Source organism: Chiloscyllium plagiosum, chromosome 22 (genome assembly GCF_004010195.1).
Source record: "Chiloscyllium plagiosum isolate BGI_BamShark_2017 chromosome 22, ASM401019v2, whole genome shotgun sequence".
Classification (NCBI taxonomy): Eukaryota; Metazoa; Chordata; class Chondrichthyes; order Orectolobiformes; family Hemiscylliidae; genus Chiloscyllium; species Chiloscyllium plagiosum.
In genome coordinates, this window is record NC_057731.1 from 42,956,746 (window position 1) to 42,976,194 (window position 19,449).

The 19,449-nt window shown below is 40.0% G+C and overlaps 1 protein-coding gene across 2 annotated transcripts in view; it reads left to right on the top strand.

Moving 5' to 3' along the window:
* The window catches only part of nt5c2a (5'-nucleotidase, cytosolic IIa), a 78,694-nt gene extending 59,384 nt beyond the window's left edge, over positions 1-19,310 (top strand). For both annotated transcript variants that reach the window (XM_043712881.1, XM_043712882.1), the window contains exons 13-19: positions 265-372; positions 8,816-8,882; positions 9,417-9,587; positions 11,519-11,570; positions 11,903-11,963; positions 14,440-14,616; positions 15,683-19,310. In XM_043712881.1, the coding sequence (XP_043568816.1) occupies positions 265-372; positions 8,816-8,882; positions 9,417-9,587; positions 11,519-11,570; positions 11,903-11,963; positions 14,440-14,616; positions 15,683-15,925 (879 nt within the window). In that variant the 3' untranslated portion in view covers positions 15,926-19,310. The remainder of the gene's footprint in view (positions 1-264; positions 373-8,815; positions 8,883-9,416; positions 9,588-11,518; positions 11,571-11,902; positions 11,964-14,439; positions 14,617-15,682) is intronic.
* Positions 19,311-19,449: the final 139 nt, after the last annotated feature.

The window sequence follows — 19,449 nt, forward strand, 5'->3', positions numbered from 1 at the left end:
CATGCATGTGGAGGCTGTTACTCTGTCTGTGTCTATCTCTGTTATGGTTTTCTGTTTATTAATCTCTTTTCTCACCTTGTATGCTGATGTCAGTCTCTCAAGCTATTTGTCCTGACGAAATTTCTATTTCGCTGAAGATACTTCATTTGTGTTTTTGCATGTGAACCAGGTTTTTGTTTGTTACTTCCCAAGAAGTGTAGTCTATGGTCTGCAATGATGTTCAGAACACTCCTTTTTTTTTTTCCTTATTTTATTTTGCTATAGCCTGGCACTGCTCACCGCCCATGGCAGTCATACTTCGACTTGGTTGTAGTGGATGCTCGGAAACCACTGTTTTTTAGTGAGGGAACAGTTCTGCGACAAGTGGACACGGTGAGTTGGAGTAGAGCTTAATATTAAAGTTTAACTCTTTATTTTGTTATTAAGAGTGTGGAGTGTGAGGAGGAGTGAGTCTACACAATGCTGTGATGGCATAGGAGTCCCTAAGTTGGATTGGGAGTTTTACAGAGGTATTGGGCTCTGGAATAGATGCTAAATTTCGGGATTTTTGTTTCCTTTTTTTAGTTTCAGTGTCACACATGTAAGTTTGGCTTTATAAAAAGAGACAGTGTACAAAGAGTAAGGAATTTACACTAATCTTTTTGAAGGCAAATCCTGGTTTGGAAATTGGCAGGGTGGCATGAAACAGTATGAGGATCATGGGCAGGTACTAAAATTAGCTAACATGACTTACTGATATCCTGTAATGATTATGCTGGATCCTCAAATGTTCAGTCTTTCTTAATGGCTTAAGTGATGGGATAGAAAAACATGTATTAAAAATTGATGATGATAATGGCAATATTAAACCTTGTAAGTGGAAGCATGAAATTGCAAAGAAATATTAATAGATGAACAAATAGCACATCTATAACTAAAGGATTCCAATAGGCTAATGTGAGATCGTTGCCTTTTTGAGCTCCCAAAGGACTGAGTTGGGATTTTCTAAATAGTGAAAAGCTAGTGTAGTGTCAAAGAAACCTGGGGTAGAGAGGTCAATAAAATGGCATGAAATGTGTGGAAATTAATCGTAAAAGATAACTGAATGGCAGGTTTGATATCTAAAGGATAAGAACACAAGAATTGTGACAACCTATTTGGAAAATTGTTGACTGTCAAGCTCCACTGCTCCTGGAGTCACTACAAACAGTAATGATTTAATTAAAGCATGCAAAGTCCATGATTTACCTGCCTCATGGAATCAAGTAACAGAAAAGACTGACTGGGTTCCTGTACTTGAAATTCTATTCATTACAAAGAAGTCAATTCTAATCACAAGTAGCAATGAATATATGACTCGACAAGTTATAATTCTATACCCCCGCCCCCCAAAACTGTTACATTTACATACTGACAGACACAAACAGTAAAACTAGTTTTGTGGGTAGAGGTGAGGAAAAAAACTGGATAATTCAGCTTAATGGCATCAGTCACAAGGGTTTGTTGAAATGTGTTCCTTTTGGCTTGCAAGTACATACTATTCTTCAGTCTCCCTTCTCCAAGTCCTTTTTCACTTCTTGAGAGAGACTGAACAATTGGTGTATTTACTACAAAGTCTTCTAGTTACTGGTTAATGGTAATAACTTCAGTATTTGATTGGAGAAAATAAGCTGTCTTTCCATTTTGGGTAATTTTTCTGTACAGAGAGACACACACATACAAATTGTCCCTCCAGCATTCTGAGGTCTTCTCTTTACCATTCACACCTATGGCTGTCAGTCAGATGGGAACCAATCAGAGTTGTTGTCATGCAGCTAACCATTAGTATCCATGGCTGGTCAATTACAGAAGGAGAAAGTGAGGTCTGCAGATGCTGGAGATCAGAGCTGAAAATGTGTTGCTGGAAAAGCGCAGCAGGTCAGACAGCATCCAGGGCAATTACAGAAACCAATCAGCTCCCTATTGCCTGCCAAATCTCTCTCTGCACACACTCTAGTGTTGTCATCTACTAACATCCCTCTTCTTTGACCCAACTCACAAACTGCTTGAACAAAGCGTCAGTGTAAACACCACACATAATGAGTTTTCGTAACTTGTCTTCAAAAGTTCAATATTTTCCTTAGTATTTGAGTTTTGAAATAGTATGTTTTTAAAAAAAAATTGTTCACAATCAAAAATACAGAAAGTACAATGTATGGTCTTTACATATGTATGGTAGAAGTAATAGTTCAACTTTACAAAGCCCTGGTTAGGTCACACCTGGAGTTACTGAGCTTGGTTCTAAGCACTTCTCCTCTGGAAGTATGTATTGGCTTATTCTTGTTGGGAGCAGGTTTAACGAAATGATACCTGGATTCCAAGGCATAAATTGTGAAATGAGGTTGCAGTTTCTAGGTTATGTTCCTTCAAATTTAAAAGATAAAGGGGTGATTGGGTCGACATTTAAGAAATTAGAGTTTTTAATGCAGCCACCATATCCATTGGTCCAGCATGAGGGGAGATGGTCTAAAAAGTCAAGCCAGACCCCTCAGGAGTGGAATTAATTAAGAAATAGCTCTACATACAAAAGTTGGTAGAAATTTGGAACACTCTTCTGAAAACAACAGTTGATTATTGTTGGGCATCAATATTAGGGATATGGAGTAAAGGTGGATATGTGGAGTTAGGTCACAGGTGAGCTGTGATCTCTGTGAATGGTGGCAGACTGAATGGTCTCTTTATATTCCTATGTTTACAAACATAACACTTCAGCTGGGCGATAATCGTTATGTTAAATTCTGGGCTGTACACTTTTTGAGATTTGAAGAGGATGTAGATGAGAATAACTGGAATGGTGTGACTTCAGTTATGCGGAGAGACTTAAGACTGGAATTATTGTCCTTAGTCCAAAAAAAAAGTTAAAGTTGGTTTAAATGAGGAGTGCAGAAGTAGAAACTGTTTCCACTGACAGAAGACTCAGTGACCAGAAGTAATTTGAAGTTGGTTGATTTTAAAAAAAAAAGAGGGAAGATGAATAGATTATTTTCTTACACAATAAGTTGTACAAACCTTTGACTTAAGATCAGCAGTAGGACATTTGACCCCATGAGCTTGCTGTGCTATTCAGTGAGATCATGGTTGATATGTTTGAGTTTCACATTCCAAATTGCCATCCACTAGCTGACAAGACTCTATCCATCTCTGCCTTAAAAATATTGAATGATCCTGCTTATACCATCTTCTGAGGCAGTTTGCTCCAAAGAGAGGGAACTCTCTGGATCTGTGCTAGATATTTAAAAGAATTATTAGGAGAAACTTTAAAAAAAAATCAGCAGTGAATTAATACAGCCCTTTAAACCTACTCTACTATTAAATATGATCATGGCTGACTTTGAGTTCAAGTTAACTTTCATGCCTACTTCTTATATCCTTCAGTTCCATGAGACCAAAAATCTTTTGATCCTAGCAATAGAGACTGCAAAACCAAGTATTGTGTTCCAAAAGATTCCCAACACTGAAGAAATGTCTCCACTCAATACCTTATTCGAAAATTATGCTCACATGTTCAATTCTCCTCAGCTCTGTTGAACCTGTCAAATCCCTTCAGAATTTCCTATTTCATTTTAATTCTTATCCTTCCAAACTCCCAAAGAATATTCTTCCAGTTTACTATGTTACTCATTACAGGATGACCCTGTGATCCCAGGGATCAATCTAGCAAAACATCACGACAGTGACGGTAGTATCCGGGGGATAGTCTGTAATGTCTGATTTTGAAAGTATGGGTTGTTTCTTGACTAGTCTTTGGGGCAGCTTTTGATTGGGACTTTGAGTTAATACAGCTGTGCACGCTGTTGTTTCTGATGCATAGCTTGATGTCAGGTAATTTTTCAAGTTTCATTCCCTTGACTAGACTTTGTAGTAGTTCGACACAATTGGGTGGCTTGATGAGTCATTTCAGAGTGGAATCAAACGTCAACCACTTTGCTGTGGTTCTAAATTTGTCTACTTCTATCCCAGGTCCCTGTGTTTCTTCTTGACCCTCTTTAACATTGCACTACTTTGTTGATCTTGCATCTCCTAGCTTCCAAAATTTATCACATGCCTCTATTAAATTTCATTTGCCAGATGCCTGCCCGTTTCACCAATCCATCTACCTTTCTATGAAGTCTATTCCTGTCCTCCCAAATTACAGTATTTTCATGTTTTGTGTCATCTGCATACTTTTTGAAATTGCATTGTGTGTAAATCTTTTCAGCTCACAACTCTAGAATATTTAGTTTGTCCAGCAGTGGTGTGCAATGATATGATGGAACTCACTGAATTCACCAGAATGGAGACTGGATGTGAGTCTGCCTCTGCCAGTCATCCATCAGTTGGATTACTTGCAAGAAGATACTTACATTTTTACAAAGAAGGTTAGTGGGTAGAGGAGGGGGCTGCAAGAAGGGAGAAAGGGAGGAAGGAAGGGTCTGCAAGAAGGAGTATTGAGGGAAGGGCTGCCAAAGGGATGAAGGAGGATAAGGCTACCAGAGGAGTGGAGGGAGTGAGAATCTGTAAAGGAGACCAATGGTGCAACATGAGGAAATACTCATTTGGAACCAGGAAAACTTTAACTCACCTGAGGTAATGAATTCCCTGCAAATAAATGTGAAATTTCTAGTTTAAGGTTGCCTAAGGTACTTGGATGCTGTTGTAGTGGGCAGTATGTCAATTGTTAGCTTAAATCTGGGATATATTAGAGAGAGAGTCTTGGAAAAGTAAATCATGTTTAACCAACTTATTGAAGCTTTTTGGTGTAGTATACGGAGTGGATAAAGGGGAATCGGTGTATCTGTTGTGCTTTGATTTCCAGGAGACTTCTCCCTATACCTCTTGATCCCCCTATTAATCAAGAATGTATCTATCTCAGTCTTAAATACAGTCAATGACTTGGCTTCCACGGCTTTCTGCGGCAATGCGTTCCACAGATCCATCCTCCTTCAAATGAAGAAATTCCTCTTCATTCTTGGTTCAAAAGGGTCGTCCACTCTTTTTCCAGGCCTCTCAGTCTTCTGTAAGTTTCAATGAGAATTCCCACCCCCACCCCCACCACCATCACCACCACCCTATACTTCTAAACTCCATTTCCATACAGACCCAGAGCCCTCAACTGCTCCTCATCATGTGACAAGCTCTTCATTCCTGGGATCATTCTTGTGAACGTTTTCCGGACTCCATCCAAAGCCAGCACATTTTCCCTTAGATATGGGAACAAAATTTGCTCACAATATTGACCAAAATCTTACCCAGCCTCAGCAGGACAACCCTGCTTTTGTGTTCGAGTACGCTCATAATTAAAGGCTAACATCGCATGTGTCTCCCTAATCACCAACTGAACCTGCATATTAATATTAAGAGAAGCCTGAACTAAGTTTCCCAAGTCCATTTTTGCTTCAGATTTCGAGCTTTTCCTCATTTAGAAAACAGTCTATGCCTCTATTTTTTTCCCCACCAAAGTGTATAACCATACACTTTCCCCCATTTATTTCCATATACCACAAATTTGCCTACTCTCCTAGCCTGCCCAAGTCCTTGCCACTTTCTCTACGCTACCTGTCCCTCCACATACCTTTGTTTCATCAAATTTAGCAACAATGCCCTCAGTTTCTTTGTCCAGATCATTAATGTGTAATGTGAATAGATGTGGTCCCAAAACTGACTCCTGTAGAACTCCATCAATCACAGGCTGCCATTCTGAACAAGACCCTTTTATTTCCACCACCTGCCAGTCAGCCAATCCCCTATCCATGTAAGTATCTTGCTCTTAACACCATGGGTTTGTAACTTTATGTCCTGTGCGATTACTTTTCAAAGGCCTTGTGGAAATCAAAATAGGTCACGTCCACTGGTTTACTTTGTCTAACTTGCTGACTAGCCACCTGGAAGAATTCTAACAGATTTGTCAGATACAACCTCCCCTCGACAAAGCAGTCATGATTTGGAGATGCTGGTGTTGGACTGAGGTGTACAAAGTTAAAAATCTCACAACACCAGGTTATAGTCCAACAGGTCTATTTGGAAGTACTAACTTTCAGGTGGTTGTGGGGTATAAGATCATAAGACACAGAATTTAAAGCAGAAGTTTACAGTGTGATGTAACTGAAATTATACTTTGAAAAATACCTAGATTGTTTGTTAAATCTCATCTTTTAGAATGGGCCTATTGGTTTCAGTTCTTTCATATGTAAATCTCAGAAATTTCTTAAAGTTACATTCTCAAGTGAACTTTATTTGGGCCAACATAGCACCAATTGTTATTACATTGAAGGTGTGAGGTACCCTGTGTGAGGCTGCCTGTGCCCCAATGTTCAGACTGATTCTAATCTTAAAAAAAGGGATTTACAGAATCTTACAAAAACATGCAGTTTTTGAACAAAATAAAATGTAATTCTGCAAGTACAAATTCAACCCACAAACTTGTATGTGTGTAAGTGTAAAGGGATATAAGTCTTTATAAGAATAGTAATTCTTATATAGACTTCTATTCTTATAAAGACTTGTACCTCTTTACACTCTCAAACTACACACACACACACACACACACACACACACCCTGCCCACCACCAACAGACACCCACCCACATGCACGCATACACATATAAGTTTGTGGGGTGAATTTGTACTTGCAGAATTATATTTTACCTTGCTCAAAAACTGCATGAATCCATGTAAGATTCTGTAAATCGTTTTTTAGATTAGAATCAGTCTGACTATTGTGACACAGACAGGCTCACACCTTAAATGCATTATCTGGGCCAACATGACACCAATTGTTAAAGTTCATTTGAGAATGTAACTTTTAAAAAAGTTTTGCAATTTACATATGAAAAAACTGAAACCAACATGGCATTCTAAAAGATGAGAGACTTAACAAACAATCCAGGTCTTTTTCAATATATAATTTCAGTTACATCACACTGTAAACTTTTGCTATAAATTCTGTGTCTTATGATCTTATACTCCTCAACCACCTGATGTAGGAGTAGTGCTCCGAAAGCTAGTACTCCCAAATAAACCTGTTGGACTATAACCTGGTGTGTGATTTTTGGATAATGGGGCAGCTGTAGATGTCATATACAGTACTTGGACTTCCAGAAGGCATTTGATATTGTGCTGTGTGAAGGGTTAATACATAAGGTAAGGTCACATGGGCTTAGGGCTAGTTTGTTAGCCTGGACATTGGCTAACCAACAAAGCAGAAAATCGGGATAAATGTGTCTTTTTATGGATGATGGAAATGTGTTGCTGGAAAAGCGCAGCAGGTCAGGCAGCATCTAGGGAACAGGAGAATCGACGTTTCGGGCATTAGCCCTTCTTCAGGAATCCTGAAGAAGGGCTAATGCCCGAAACGTCGATTCTCCTGTTCCCTAGATGCTGCCTGACCTGCTGCGCTTTTCCAGCAACACATTTCCATCTCTGATCTCCAGCATCTGCAGACCTCACTTTCTCCTCTTTTTATGGATGGCAAGATGTAACTAGTGTGGTGTCACAAGATTTGGTTCTTGGGTCCTAACTACTTACAATCTATATTAATGACTTGGATGCAGGGATAGATAGCCAAATTTGCAGATGGTGTTAAAATAGGTGGGAAAGTAAATTGCAAGGAAGACATATGAAATTTACGAATGCATATGGTTAGGTTAGGTGAATTTGCCAAAATATGATAAATTACATTAATGTGCATGAATGTGAGGTTATCCATTTTAGTTGGCATAGAAAGACAACTTATTATCTAAATGGAGAGAAACTTCAGAGTGCTTCAATGCAGAGGAATTGGCAGAGGATGTCCTCGTGCATGAATTGCAGAAAACTAGTGTGCAAGTTATAAGGAAAACAGCTGGATTTTGGTACTTGTTGCTAAAGGATTAGAATGTAATAGTAGGGAGGTGTTGCTGCAGCTATACAAGGCAGTGGTGAGACTGCACCTGGAGTATTGCATGCAATTTTAGTCCCCTTACTTGAGGTAGGATGTTGTTGCATTGGAGGCATTTCAGATGAGGTTCATTAGGTTAAGACCAAAGGTGAAGGTATAATGAGAAATTGAGCAGTTTAAGTTCATAATTATCTGGCGCTTAGAGTGAGAAGAGATCTAACTGAGGTGTATAACATGCTAAAAGGGATTTACACTGTAGACATAGTGAAGATGCTCCCTCACATGAGGCAACATAGAAATAGAGATCATTGGTTTTAGGATAAAATGTAGCAAATTTAAAACAGATGTGGAGAAATTACTTCTTTCAAAAGGATCATGAATATGGAATTCACTATCCAAAGTGTGATGGATCTCAGAACGTTAAGTAAATTTAAGAACAAAATGGGCAGGTTTTTAATTAGCAGTGGGTTGAAGGATGATGGAGATTGGGCAGGAAATGGGGTTGAGGCAGAGGTGAATCAGCCATAATCATATGGCAGAGCAGGCTCAAGGGGCTCAATTACCTATTCTTCTTAGTTATTTTGTTGATTGTCTGACAGGAAAGGTTAGTCAGCATGATCCTGAAAGGTTGTGAAATTGTGGATGTGGAAAGGATGTTTCCTCGTGTGGAGAATCTGGAACTATGGGGTTACAGTTTAAAAATAAACGGTCACCCATTTAAAACAGATGAGAAAGTTTCTCTTGTTGAGGGTCATAAGTCTTTGGAACTCTTCCTGAAATGCTAGTTGAAGCAGCATTAGGCAGAGTCTACCTAAGACTCCACTTACAAGGAGCCATGCACCTGCACTCCTAAGTCTCTTTGTTTGGCAACACTTCAAAAAAAAAATTGAGCCCTGCATCCGTCAGATGTAAAGACTGCATTTTCACTTTCTTTCTGTGTAGGCAACTGGTCACCTGAAGATTGGGACACACACAGGACCCCTCCAGCATGGGATTGTGTACTCGGGTGGTAAGTACACCAGCAGTTAGTTTTCTCTTTTTGCCTATTGGCTACTATTAACTCATCTTGATATGCCTGCTGTCAGGAGAGAGAGTTCATCAGACCTTACACTTGCATATGTCACATTGGCACCTGTGTTCTGCCTAATATAGGAACTACGTCAGAGTTTGGTGACCACCAAAATCATTTTTTAATTTCCTGTCTCCCAAACCAGGGTGCTGAGCTCCAAAGTTTGCCCAAGCTGAGATCAACCAACTTAGCAACCATTAGTGTGTGGACAAGAGTAAGAAATCGTCACCTGGAGCAGAGTTAGTCCTGGGGAAAGATGGGAACTTGTGTTCTAATCAAGAGTGGGAAAGGTGGTGGTAGAGGTGCAGTAGGTGGAATGTTGGGACTGAAGCTGTCATGGGTGTTGGGACCGTGTTGTCTACTCACACCCTCCCCCCAGCCTTCTTTGTGTCTGGTTTGTGGTAATGTTCATATGGATCAGACGTCAGACGTGAAAGAGAAGATGTCACATGATTCTTGCTGTCTGTTTTTCAGGTTCCTCAGATATTATGGGTGACCTGCTGGGGACAAAAGGCAAAGACATTTTGTACATCGGTGATCACATTTTTGGTGATATTTTGAAGTCGAAGAAGCGACAGGGCTGGAGAACATTCCTGGTCATCCCAGAACTCGCTCAAGAGCTACATGTCTGGACTGACAAAAGCAGTAAGAGGATAGTGCTGACTATCTGTTGTTTACAACTTCTCAGTTATTTCCTGGGAGCCAGATGCTACAAAGTTCTCACTCAGTTTAGTATCTATTCTTGCTTCCATTCTCACTCCTCAGCACATTGTGAAGAAATGTCATAGCAATATATGGCTTGGAAACCAGACCCTTTGGTCCAACTCATCCATGCTGATCAGATATCTGAACCTGATCTAGTCCCATTTGGCCCATATCCCTCTATACCCTTCCCATTCATGTAGCTATCAAGATGCCTTTTAAATATTGTAATTGTACCTGCCACCTCCACCTCTTGGAGACTTGTTCCAAATATGCACCACCCTCTGTGTGGAAAAAGTTGCTCATCAGGTTCCTTTTTAAGTCTTTCCCTCTAGCTTAAACCTATGCCATCTAGTTTTAGACTCCCCTACCCTGGGAAAAAGACCTTAGCTACTGACTCTATCCATTCTCCTCAGGATTTCATAAGGTCACCTGTTAGCCTTTGCTCCAGGGAAAAGAGCCCCAGCCTATTCAGCTTCTTCCTTTTGCTCAAACCCTCCAATCCCAGCAATGTCCATGTATATCTTTTCTAACCCTTCCTATAGTTTGAAGAGTGGAATTGCACACAGTATTTTAAAAGTGGCCTAACCAATGACTAATACAGCCACAACATGACTTCCTAACTCCTGTAGTCTATAGTCTATGTTCTGACCAAGTGCCGCCTTCACCACTCTGTCTACCGAAAGCTGCACTTTCAAGGAACTATGCACCTGCAATCCTAGGTCTCCTTGTTTTGGCAACACTGCCCAAGACCCTACCATTAACTGTATAACTCCTGTCCTGGTTTGCATTAGCAAAATTCAACATTTCATATTAATCCAAATCAAGCTCCATCTGCCACCCATTGGCTCTTCTGATTAAGGTCCCATTGTTTTGTGAGAACTTTCTTCACTGTCCACTACATCTTCAATTTTGGTGTCATCTGCAAACTTATTAACCATGCCTCCTCTATTCACATCCAAATCATTTATATAAATGATGAAAAACAGTGGACCGAGAACCAATCCTTGCAGCACACTGCTGGTCACAGGCCTCCAGGCTGAAAAATAACCCTCAACCACCTCCCTCTATCTCCCCACCTTCAAGCCAATTTTGTATACAATTGGCTAGCTCCCTCTGAATTCCATGTGATCTAATTTTTTTAACCATTCTACCATGTAGAAACTTTTTGCATGCCTTGCTGAAGTCCATATCAACAATGTCTACTGCTCTGCCCTCATCTGTTTTCTTGGTCATGTCCTCAGAAAATTTAGTGAGATGTAATTTTCCACACACACAGCCATGTTGATTCCCCTGAATCTGTCCTTGCCTTTTCAAATACATGTAAATCCTGTCCCTCAAAATCCCCTCCAACTTATCCATCACTGAAGTTGGCGCACCAGTTGATAGTTCTGTCTTTTCCCTGCCACCTTTTAAATAATGACATCATATTAGCCACCTTGCAGTCTTCAGGCTCCTCACCCTGTGGCTGTCAATGATGCAAATATCTTCACAAGGGACATGGCAATCTCTTCACTAATTTTCCATAAAGTTCTGGGATACACCTGATAGGTCCTGGGGATTTGTCTATCTTTTATGTTTTTTAAGAGCTTCAGCACCTCCTGTAATAGGGACGTTTTTTTTTCAAGACATTACAATTTATTTCCTCTAATTCCCTAGCTTCCATGTTTCTCTGCTATTTAACTATTATTCTATGACCCCATTGCTAGGATTTAGAGCACTGAACTCCTTTCCTATCTCCCACATATCAACACTTTGTATGGCACAGAGCCAGTATCTCATTGGTCATCAGTGTTTACTGGCCTGTGTTAAACTCTACCTGCCCATGGTCTGTGTGCTTTGTGCCAGTGCAGTAACATTGCTTTCTTTTCCAGCTTTGTTTGAAGAGTTGCAGAGTCTGGATGTGTTTCTGGCTGAACTATACAAGTGAGTATCAAGATCATTTTAGAATAAAAGCCCAGAAAAGCAATTAAACCAGTTCCCTGAAAATGTATTAATGGTTTTGATTTAAATATGAAATGAGTGGCACTGCACAGAATGATGGCAGGCACTTTTTGAGATTAGATTTAGGCTTTGTTTATTAGCTGAATCCTTTTTATTAGATTCTAACTCACACTCCTGGCTATCTTATTCTAGATATTGATCACTCCGAAACGTTTTGCTGTCTCATTCTGTTTCATGCTAATAGAATTTCCTAATAATTATTTAATGTTTCCTCTTTAACAATTGGTTAATCTGCCTTTCTTCCATTTCCTTAGGCATCTAGACAGTAGCAGTAATGAGAGGCCTGACATCAGTGCCATTCAGAGAAGGATCAAGGTGAGGCCCTGGCTGGCTTTGTTGCTGGTGTGTGTGAAACAGGGCTCATTGCAAATGCTTTGAGACTTAAACTATGGGTTCAGAAATTCCCAAAGACTTGTACGATATTCCATCCTGTAAATAAGGAGCCCTGTGGGAGTGATATGGGCAGTGATTGGGATATCCATCCGTCTGTGTTTCCATCTCATGCTGCCACTGAACTGCTTTCTTCCTCTCTGATCATTCTATTCTGCCTCATATTGTAAAAGCTTTCCCTTCCTATTGTTGTCACCTAAACCCTACTCACTAGACTTCTCTATTATGCTTCCTCATTACCTCCATTCTATTCTTGTTTTCCTCTCACTCCTCCACCTATTCTCCTTCTGTCACCCCACACTACCCTCCTACTAATTCTCAATATTTCTCTAGCCATCTCAAGTCTCTATCACCTGAGTTTCCCTTGCTTGGTACCACCTGGATGAATTTATGTTGCGCACACACTATGGCCTTAATGAACAGAAACTGCACATAATTGGAACTAAATAAACAGTATTTGGATCATTTCATTACTGTCCCCAGGTGGAGTACCACAAAGAATGCTTTACATTTTTCCCGTATACCTGATGTTCAATGTCTCCCGTATACCTGATGTTCAATGTCTCCCGTATACCTGATGTTCAGTGTCTCCTTTTTTTTCCCTCTGTGCCATTAATATTTTGAAGCTCTCTCCATTCTTGATGCCAGTTTGAATCCTGTTAACCGTGTTTCCCATGTAGCCACCTTCTGTTCAAACATTCAACAAACTTAAACCCTCCTCTTTGCACCAGTTTTGCAATCGGATGTTTCTTTTGTATTCTTTTCTTTGTCTAGTCTAGGTACTGGTCTTATTGCTGCTAGTACTAGCATTGTTGCTTATTTTATTAATGTTTTTTCATCTGTGTGAGTTTATTGCGCAAGAGTCTTCCTTATATTGCCAGGCAGAGAACTCTCCCTTCACCGCCACTCTTGCTGAGAATCTTTGTTCTGGACCAGTCACTTGCTTGGGCAAATATTTCTCAGTTCTTCACATCCTTTTACATCACAGTGCATTACAGGTCAAGGACAACAGAGTGAGTGACATTCTGTAACCCTTGACTTGGTTAGTAGGTTCCATTATTCTGAATGCTGTGATTTATTGATTGATGGAATTGGTTTCTCCTGTGTCTTGTTTGAGTATCCACATTTTATTCACACCCTGCGAATAGCTTGCTTCAAAATTACCTTTTTGGAGGGGGCCTCAGACATGTCCACTTTTTCCTCAGTCATGTCCACTTTTTCCTCAGTCAAGGGTTCCCCCACCATTGTTAACAGGGCCCTCAGCAGTGTCCGACTCATTTGCCACAATTTTGTCCTCACCCCTGCTGTTCCCATGCACAACAATGATAGTTTCCCTGTCCTCCCTTTCCACCATGCCATCCAAAGGACCATAAACCGCCATTTCCAATGCCTCAAGCAGGATGTGCCCACCAGACACTCATTCCCCTTCCTTATCAGCATTCCAAAGGAATAGTTTCCTCTGGAATAGCCTGATCCAGTCTTCCTCCACTTCCAACACCTCCCCACACTCCCATGTCGCATCTTCCCATGCAATTGCAGAAGCTGCAGCACTTGCCCAATACCACCTCACTACTCAAGGCTCGATATACACATTCCAGATGAAGCAGCAATTTACTTACAGTAATTAGACAGGATGAAGTGCATTTTCTGCTCACAATGTGGGCTTCTCAACACTGGGGAGACAGAATGCAGACTAGGTTACCACTTTGTGTAATACCTCAAACCTGTCTGTGAAAATATTCTGAGCTTCCAGTTGCCACTTCAATGCACCATGTTCCCATGCCAACATATCCCACAACCAACAAGTTGGAGGAGCAACACTTCATCTTCCATCTAGGTACCTCACAGCCCACAGAACTTAATATTGAATTTCAAAATTTCAGAGCATGAACATCTTCCTCCACATTATTTACCCTATCCCACGTTCCATGTCCTGTGTTGTATGAATTCCTCCGAACACAGCCAACCCATTTTCTTCAACTATTCACACTTTCTGGTAGCACCAATCTCTCTCCTGGCTTACCAGCAATACCTTTTTACGTGGCTTTCCTTTTTATTCTGTCTCAGGGTACCAACTTCAACTATTGAATTCAACCTCTCTCCTGCAAACAGAGGAAAAAAACCCTGCCATCAGCACACATACTACTATATCCCAGCTAAAGGATCACCGCACTCAACTGTTTTTATTCTCTCTCCATAGATGCTGAGTTTCTCTAGTAGTTTTTTTTGTTTTATTTCCCCTTAACAGTTTAATGGTTCTAATTATTCATTGTTTAAATTTGACTATTGCCAGGAAATATTTAAATGAGACTTTGAAGCAATGAATAATGTAAGATTGAGAAGTATGAGGCAAACTTTCCTGGTTATGTTTTCACCAGCGCTGTGTTCTTCCTATTTGTAGAAAGTCACTCATGATATGGACATGTGTTATGGGATGATGGGGAGCCTTTTCCGTAGTGGCTCCCGTCAAACACTCTTTGCCAGTCAGGTGATGCGTTATGCCGATCTGTATGCAGCATCCTTCATCAATCTTCTCTACTATCCCTTCAGTTACCTCTTCCGTGCTGCCCATGTCTTGGTGAGTATGTGCGATCTGACCAGAATATTGTGTTATTTCACCTGCAGAAGCACAAACCTGTGATAAGTTCAGTCTAAGGTGCACTGCCTGGTGGATTTTTTAAAACTTTGAATTACTAAGACCATGGCTAATCCCAGTCATGCTATCAGTGAATGTTGAAAATTGTGTCATTGCCCCTACACTGAGTTCCTATTCCTAAGAATGGTCCATCAGCTCTGGCTTAGGATTGGGTTCAAATGTGATTTTGTTCACAGCCAAATATGGAGTTGCATGAAAAATAGTAAGCTTGGGGAGACGCTGTTTGGAATGAACTATTAAAGTAGTAAATTAATGTACCAAAAACTGACTGACCTTGGTCAGGGGAATTTCACTTCACTGAAAGTTTGATTTGCTGGGGTAAAGAATCCTTTCTGTTCCAGCATTGCAGTTAGAGGAGCAAATACTTCTACTCCACCCCAAAAGTGTCCTCTGCCCCAAGATACAGCCTTCCCATCACTGTCCCAGGACATTAGTTGGTGCACCAAGTGGACTAATTATTGCTAATTTAAGGCTGAGTTATAGATAATTGTATACAATGGGATCTAGATTTTGATTAAGACTGGGTTTTTACTAAGAATCCTAATTGTAAACTGAATGGTAACATGACCACATTGATTTGGTTTGATTTTGAAACCAAGTCTGATCATGAGCAGGTTGTATCAGCCAATTTTCTGTCATCTTTTGCTTCCGCCAGGCTAGAGTTGAGCTTTCCAGCCACTGGTTCAGGTTACTGTTGCTGAGGTTCAATCCCAGGTGCTGCTGACCATTTGCAAATCACAGGATTCTCAGCAAAGATTACCTGCATTCAAAATACTTTTCTCCTCTTCTCCCTTCCTCCCCCAAATTTATGTGCTGTGCATTTCTTCTGTTTTTGCCATTGCCTTCATACTGTGCCTGATCTCTTGTACACTGATTCCTCATTGTTGCATTGTCTTTCTGCTCTGTTTTTCTCTTGGAGTACGTTGTTTCTCCTGTTATCGCCTCCTGGCTGTCTTGTTTTGTTCCCTGATATACTGTTGTTCTTCAGATGCCTCATGAGTCAACAGTGGAGCACAGCCATGTCGATATTCATGATGTTGAGTCTCCAATGGCAACTCGCAACCGCTCAACAAGCTCCATGGATATTAAAGAGACTGAGTACAAACGGCACCATCTCACTCGATCAATTAGCGAAATAAAACCACCCAACCTTTTCCCACAAACTCCACAAGAAATTACACACTGCCATGATGAAGATGATGACGAAGAGGAGGAAGAGGAGGAAGAATAATAAGCAAGTGAATCTCTTTAATCCTGCCCCATCCCACAGAAGTGACATGGTTTTAAGTATGTAAAATTGAAGATTAGTAACCTGATCAGAATGGAAAGATGACTGTGAAATGTTCAATGGATTCAAAGGGACAGGGTTTCGTTTCAAACCTGGAAATTTGTGAGAATCGCTAAATATTGAAACTTGTTTTTCAGTTTTCCTTTAAGTAATTTGACAATGTGCAAATGAATTTTAATTGCAAGTCAGAAGTTTGCATTGAATGCAGGAAATGATGGACTTTGAAGACTGAGTTAAATATTGTCACGTCTGTGACAAATTCATTGGATGTTTCACTGAAGATAATAGTTGTTGGAAAGGGAATTGTAAAATTGAGCCTGTAATTTCTGTCTTTGACTTAGCACAGCCTGAGATTCTGACAACACCAGCAAATTGTTTTAACCTCCTCTTAAAGTGAGCCTTTTTTGGATCCGTCCTCTGGATTTTATATGTTTTATTCTTATATTTTTGTTATAGTTCTGGGGGTTTGGTCTCACTATGGAATTTGAGTTTATGAATGATTGATTGGAGTAGGATCAGGGAACTTTATGCATTCACTTTTCAAAGTTGACTAATGTTAACCTTGGTACAGAGAAGTTGCATGTTTCTGCAGCAATTGGAGTTTGAGAATGGGTCCTTGAAGCTGCTTCTGTTGGACAATACTTGAACATCTGGTGGATCTTCAGTGTGAGACAACAAGAGTTGGGAATCCCACAAATGTTTTTAGGGTGGGTGATGTGGTATGTAGAAATGACTGTATGTGGTATCACTGCACAAATTGCAGTTTATATTTTTCTAATTGCTTTCCTTTCAGGGTCAGTGTTCCCACAGTGGCTTGGGGTTTGGATCCAAATTCAGTCAAGTGTAGAACTGACCATTTTGGTTAAAGATGATGTGAGAAATTTAAAAGTTTTAATTGGGATTATGTAAAGGGAGTTTTGCTGTGCATAAGCACCTAACCTTTTGCTGTATCTGCCCAGGGAGAATAAATTACATTTAGTATTGTAACATTTAGGACAAGCAGCCCTTGATTGGTATCCCAGCTGCCATCTTAACTGTTTAACCTTTTCACCACTGCACAGTGGCAGCAGTGTGTACCGTCCACAAGATGCACAGGAGCAACTCACTCAGGCTGTTTCAAAGCCACACCCCTTTGCAACTAGAAGGAGAAAGGAGAGGAAACACACAGGACAATAACCTGCATAACCTTCTCCACTTGCAGGTCATCCATTTGGAAAATTATTTTCAATTTCTTTGTCATTATTGGGTCAAAATCCTGTAAATTTCTCTTTAATACCACTGTGGCAATACTTTAACCAAGCCAACTGCAATGAATCATGGTCACCACCATGTTCTTGAGGGCAATAAATACTGGCCTTGCTGGCAGCACCTACTATTTCTTTGATACTCAAAATAAAAAATAAGCTGGTGTGAAATAGTGAACTCTCACAATTTTTATATTGGCTGTATTCAAAACACTGCCTTATATATCTATTGACCATTGGTCAAGGCCATTATTCTCAGTAAAAGCTTGTGGTGCAGGACCAGCTTTAATGCATGATACCTTTCCAGAAAGTTTTTTTCTTTCGAACAAGGCCAATGGCTGTACCTTACAGGTTGTTGTGCAGTCCTGCACGTGTGCAGCTTAGGAGGAATGTTGGTTGGAGCCCATTAATATTGTTGCCATCCTTGCACCTTATCATTGAGCATTTTTAAATTAACCTCCATCCCATGTGTTCATAGGACTCCGATTTGGCTAATGTCAGGACTGTTGTATGAACTAAAGCGGACCAATTGTTTGATTTTTCACTTTGGCAAGAGAAGTAAATAGTCTGCAATGTGTAGCCTGAATTTGTCTGAATTTCTGTTCCTTCATTCAGATTTTACTGTGTTCCCATTTCACTGCTTGATTCTTTGCCCCACCCATATACAGTATCACATCTAGTTACGCAGACAGAACAGAAATTGAGTTTTCCTCCATTCAGACTGGTAGTTGCCCAGCAGCAAGTATTCTTTTTTTCACTAGAGTAGAAGCTGGCTGAACAGATGGTACTTGTAAAGTTCGAGGAATTGAAGTTCCTAAATGATCAAGGATTCTGATGAGCAGCAGAATTGTTTCCCGAGATGTTTGAAATTTCAATTTTTTTAAGAAACAAATGTTAATTGCACCCTAGATATTTGCTTTGGGATCAGAATCTCTGCTGTCACCCTATGTATTTTTCAATGAAGGGTTCAATCAACATAAACCTTTGAGGCTGTGGTTTAAATCATTATTTTAGGACTCTCTGCTCTACTGCCACTTTTGCTTATCCCCTGAAACAACCACTTGATATGGTTTAAGTGTGAATGGTGACAGTTTAAATTAGTGTGATTTATTTTTTATGCTTGAGCAAATACATTCATAGCTGCCTCCAAAGACCTTGATTACTGATGCTGTCTTATTACTGGGTTTTAATCTGAATGTGGATTGCTAAAGGTTGAGATTATATTGTCTTGTGCTTTTATTTTTTCTAACTGCCTACCTGAATCATGCTGTTGTTTTGCTGCCCTCTGCCTCAGTCCCAGCTTTCAGTTGTCCATACAACAGTTATTTAATAAACTAACAGGAATTGGTGGGTTTTTTAAATCCTTGCAAGCAAATAGCAATGGCAGATTACCAATAATTGCACAAAATAGAGCTTGTGAGTATGTATTTTATAAGCATAGTGCCAATTCATTGGTCCTGAAAGCTTAAGTCTTGTTTTACTCAATCTTGGTTGTTGCAAATAGCTGAAATGAGGATGAGAACAGCTAGTGTGGACACAAATGAGCTTGCTCTGGTGCTTTATAAAATATCGAACTTTCTGTCCACTTCCAAAAAATGCAAAGGGTCCTCACAAAGCAATCCAAGAGGAGCTAAAACTGACTGCAAAATCCTACAGTTACTAATTTATCCAAGTTGTGCGGTTGTAGTTTCCCTTATTCACCTATGGTTTTACAAACTCAAGATCAGTCCTGGCATTTGTAGAAATGAATTTGTTGGTCTCACTACCATTGTAATATCACACTGTCTGACTTTTCTGATCTCTCTTGTTCCAGTGATTGTGAAGAGCTTCCTTTTTTTTAAAAAAAAAACTAGGAAAAATGATTTGCTTGGAACTCTTGGGGGATGGAGCAGTTAGTGGTGATACTGAATCATGGCCAAGGGCCAGTATGCAACAAACATAGAAACTGAGAATTAGTTAAAAGCAATGAAAGTGGTAACCCTTTAGGAAAACCACTCCAGGATTTCCTGTTCAACTGTAATATGTATATATATTGTTCCTGATGCTGTTTGTAAAATAAAAGGATGAAACAATGTTGAGACACAGATTTTCCTGTTATGAATGTGTGCAGAATACACAGTTCTGGGAATGTTAATCACCAGGGCCAGCTGTAAAGCACTTATGCACATCTCACTTTATACAGCACTTCAGTGTACTACATGGGAAAGATAGTCATGTGTAATA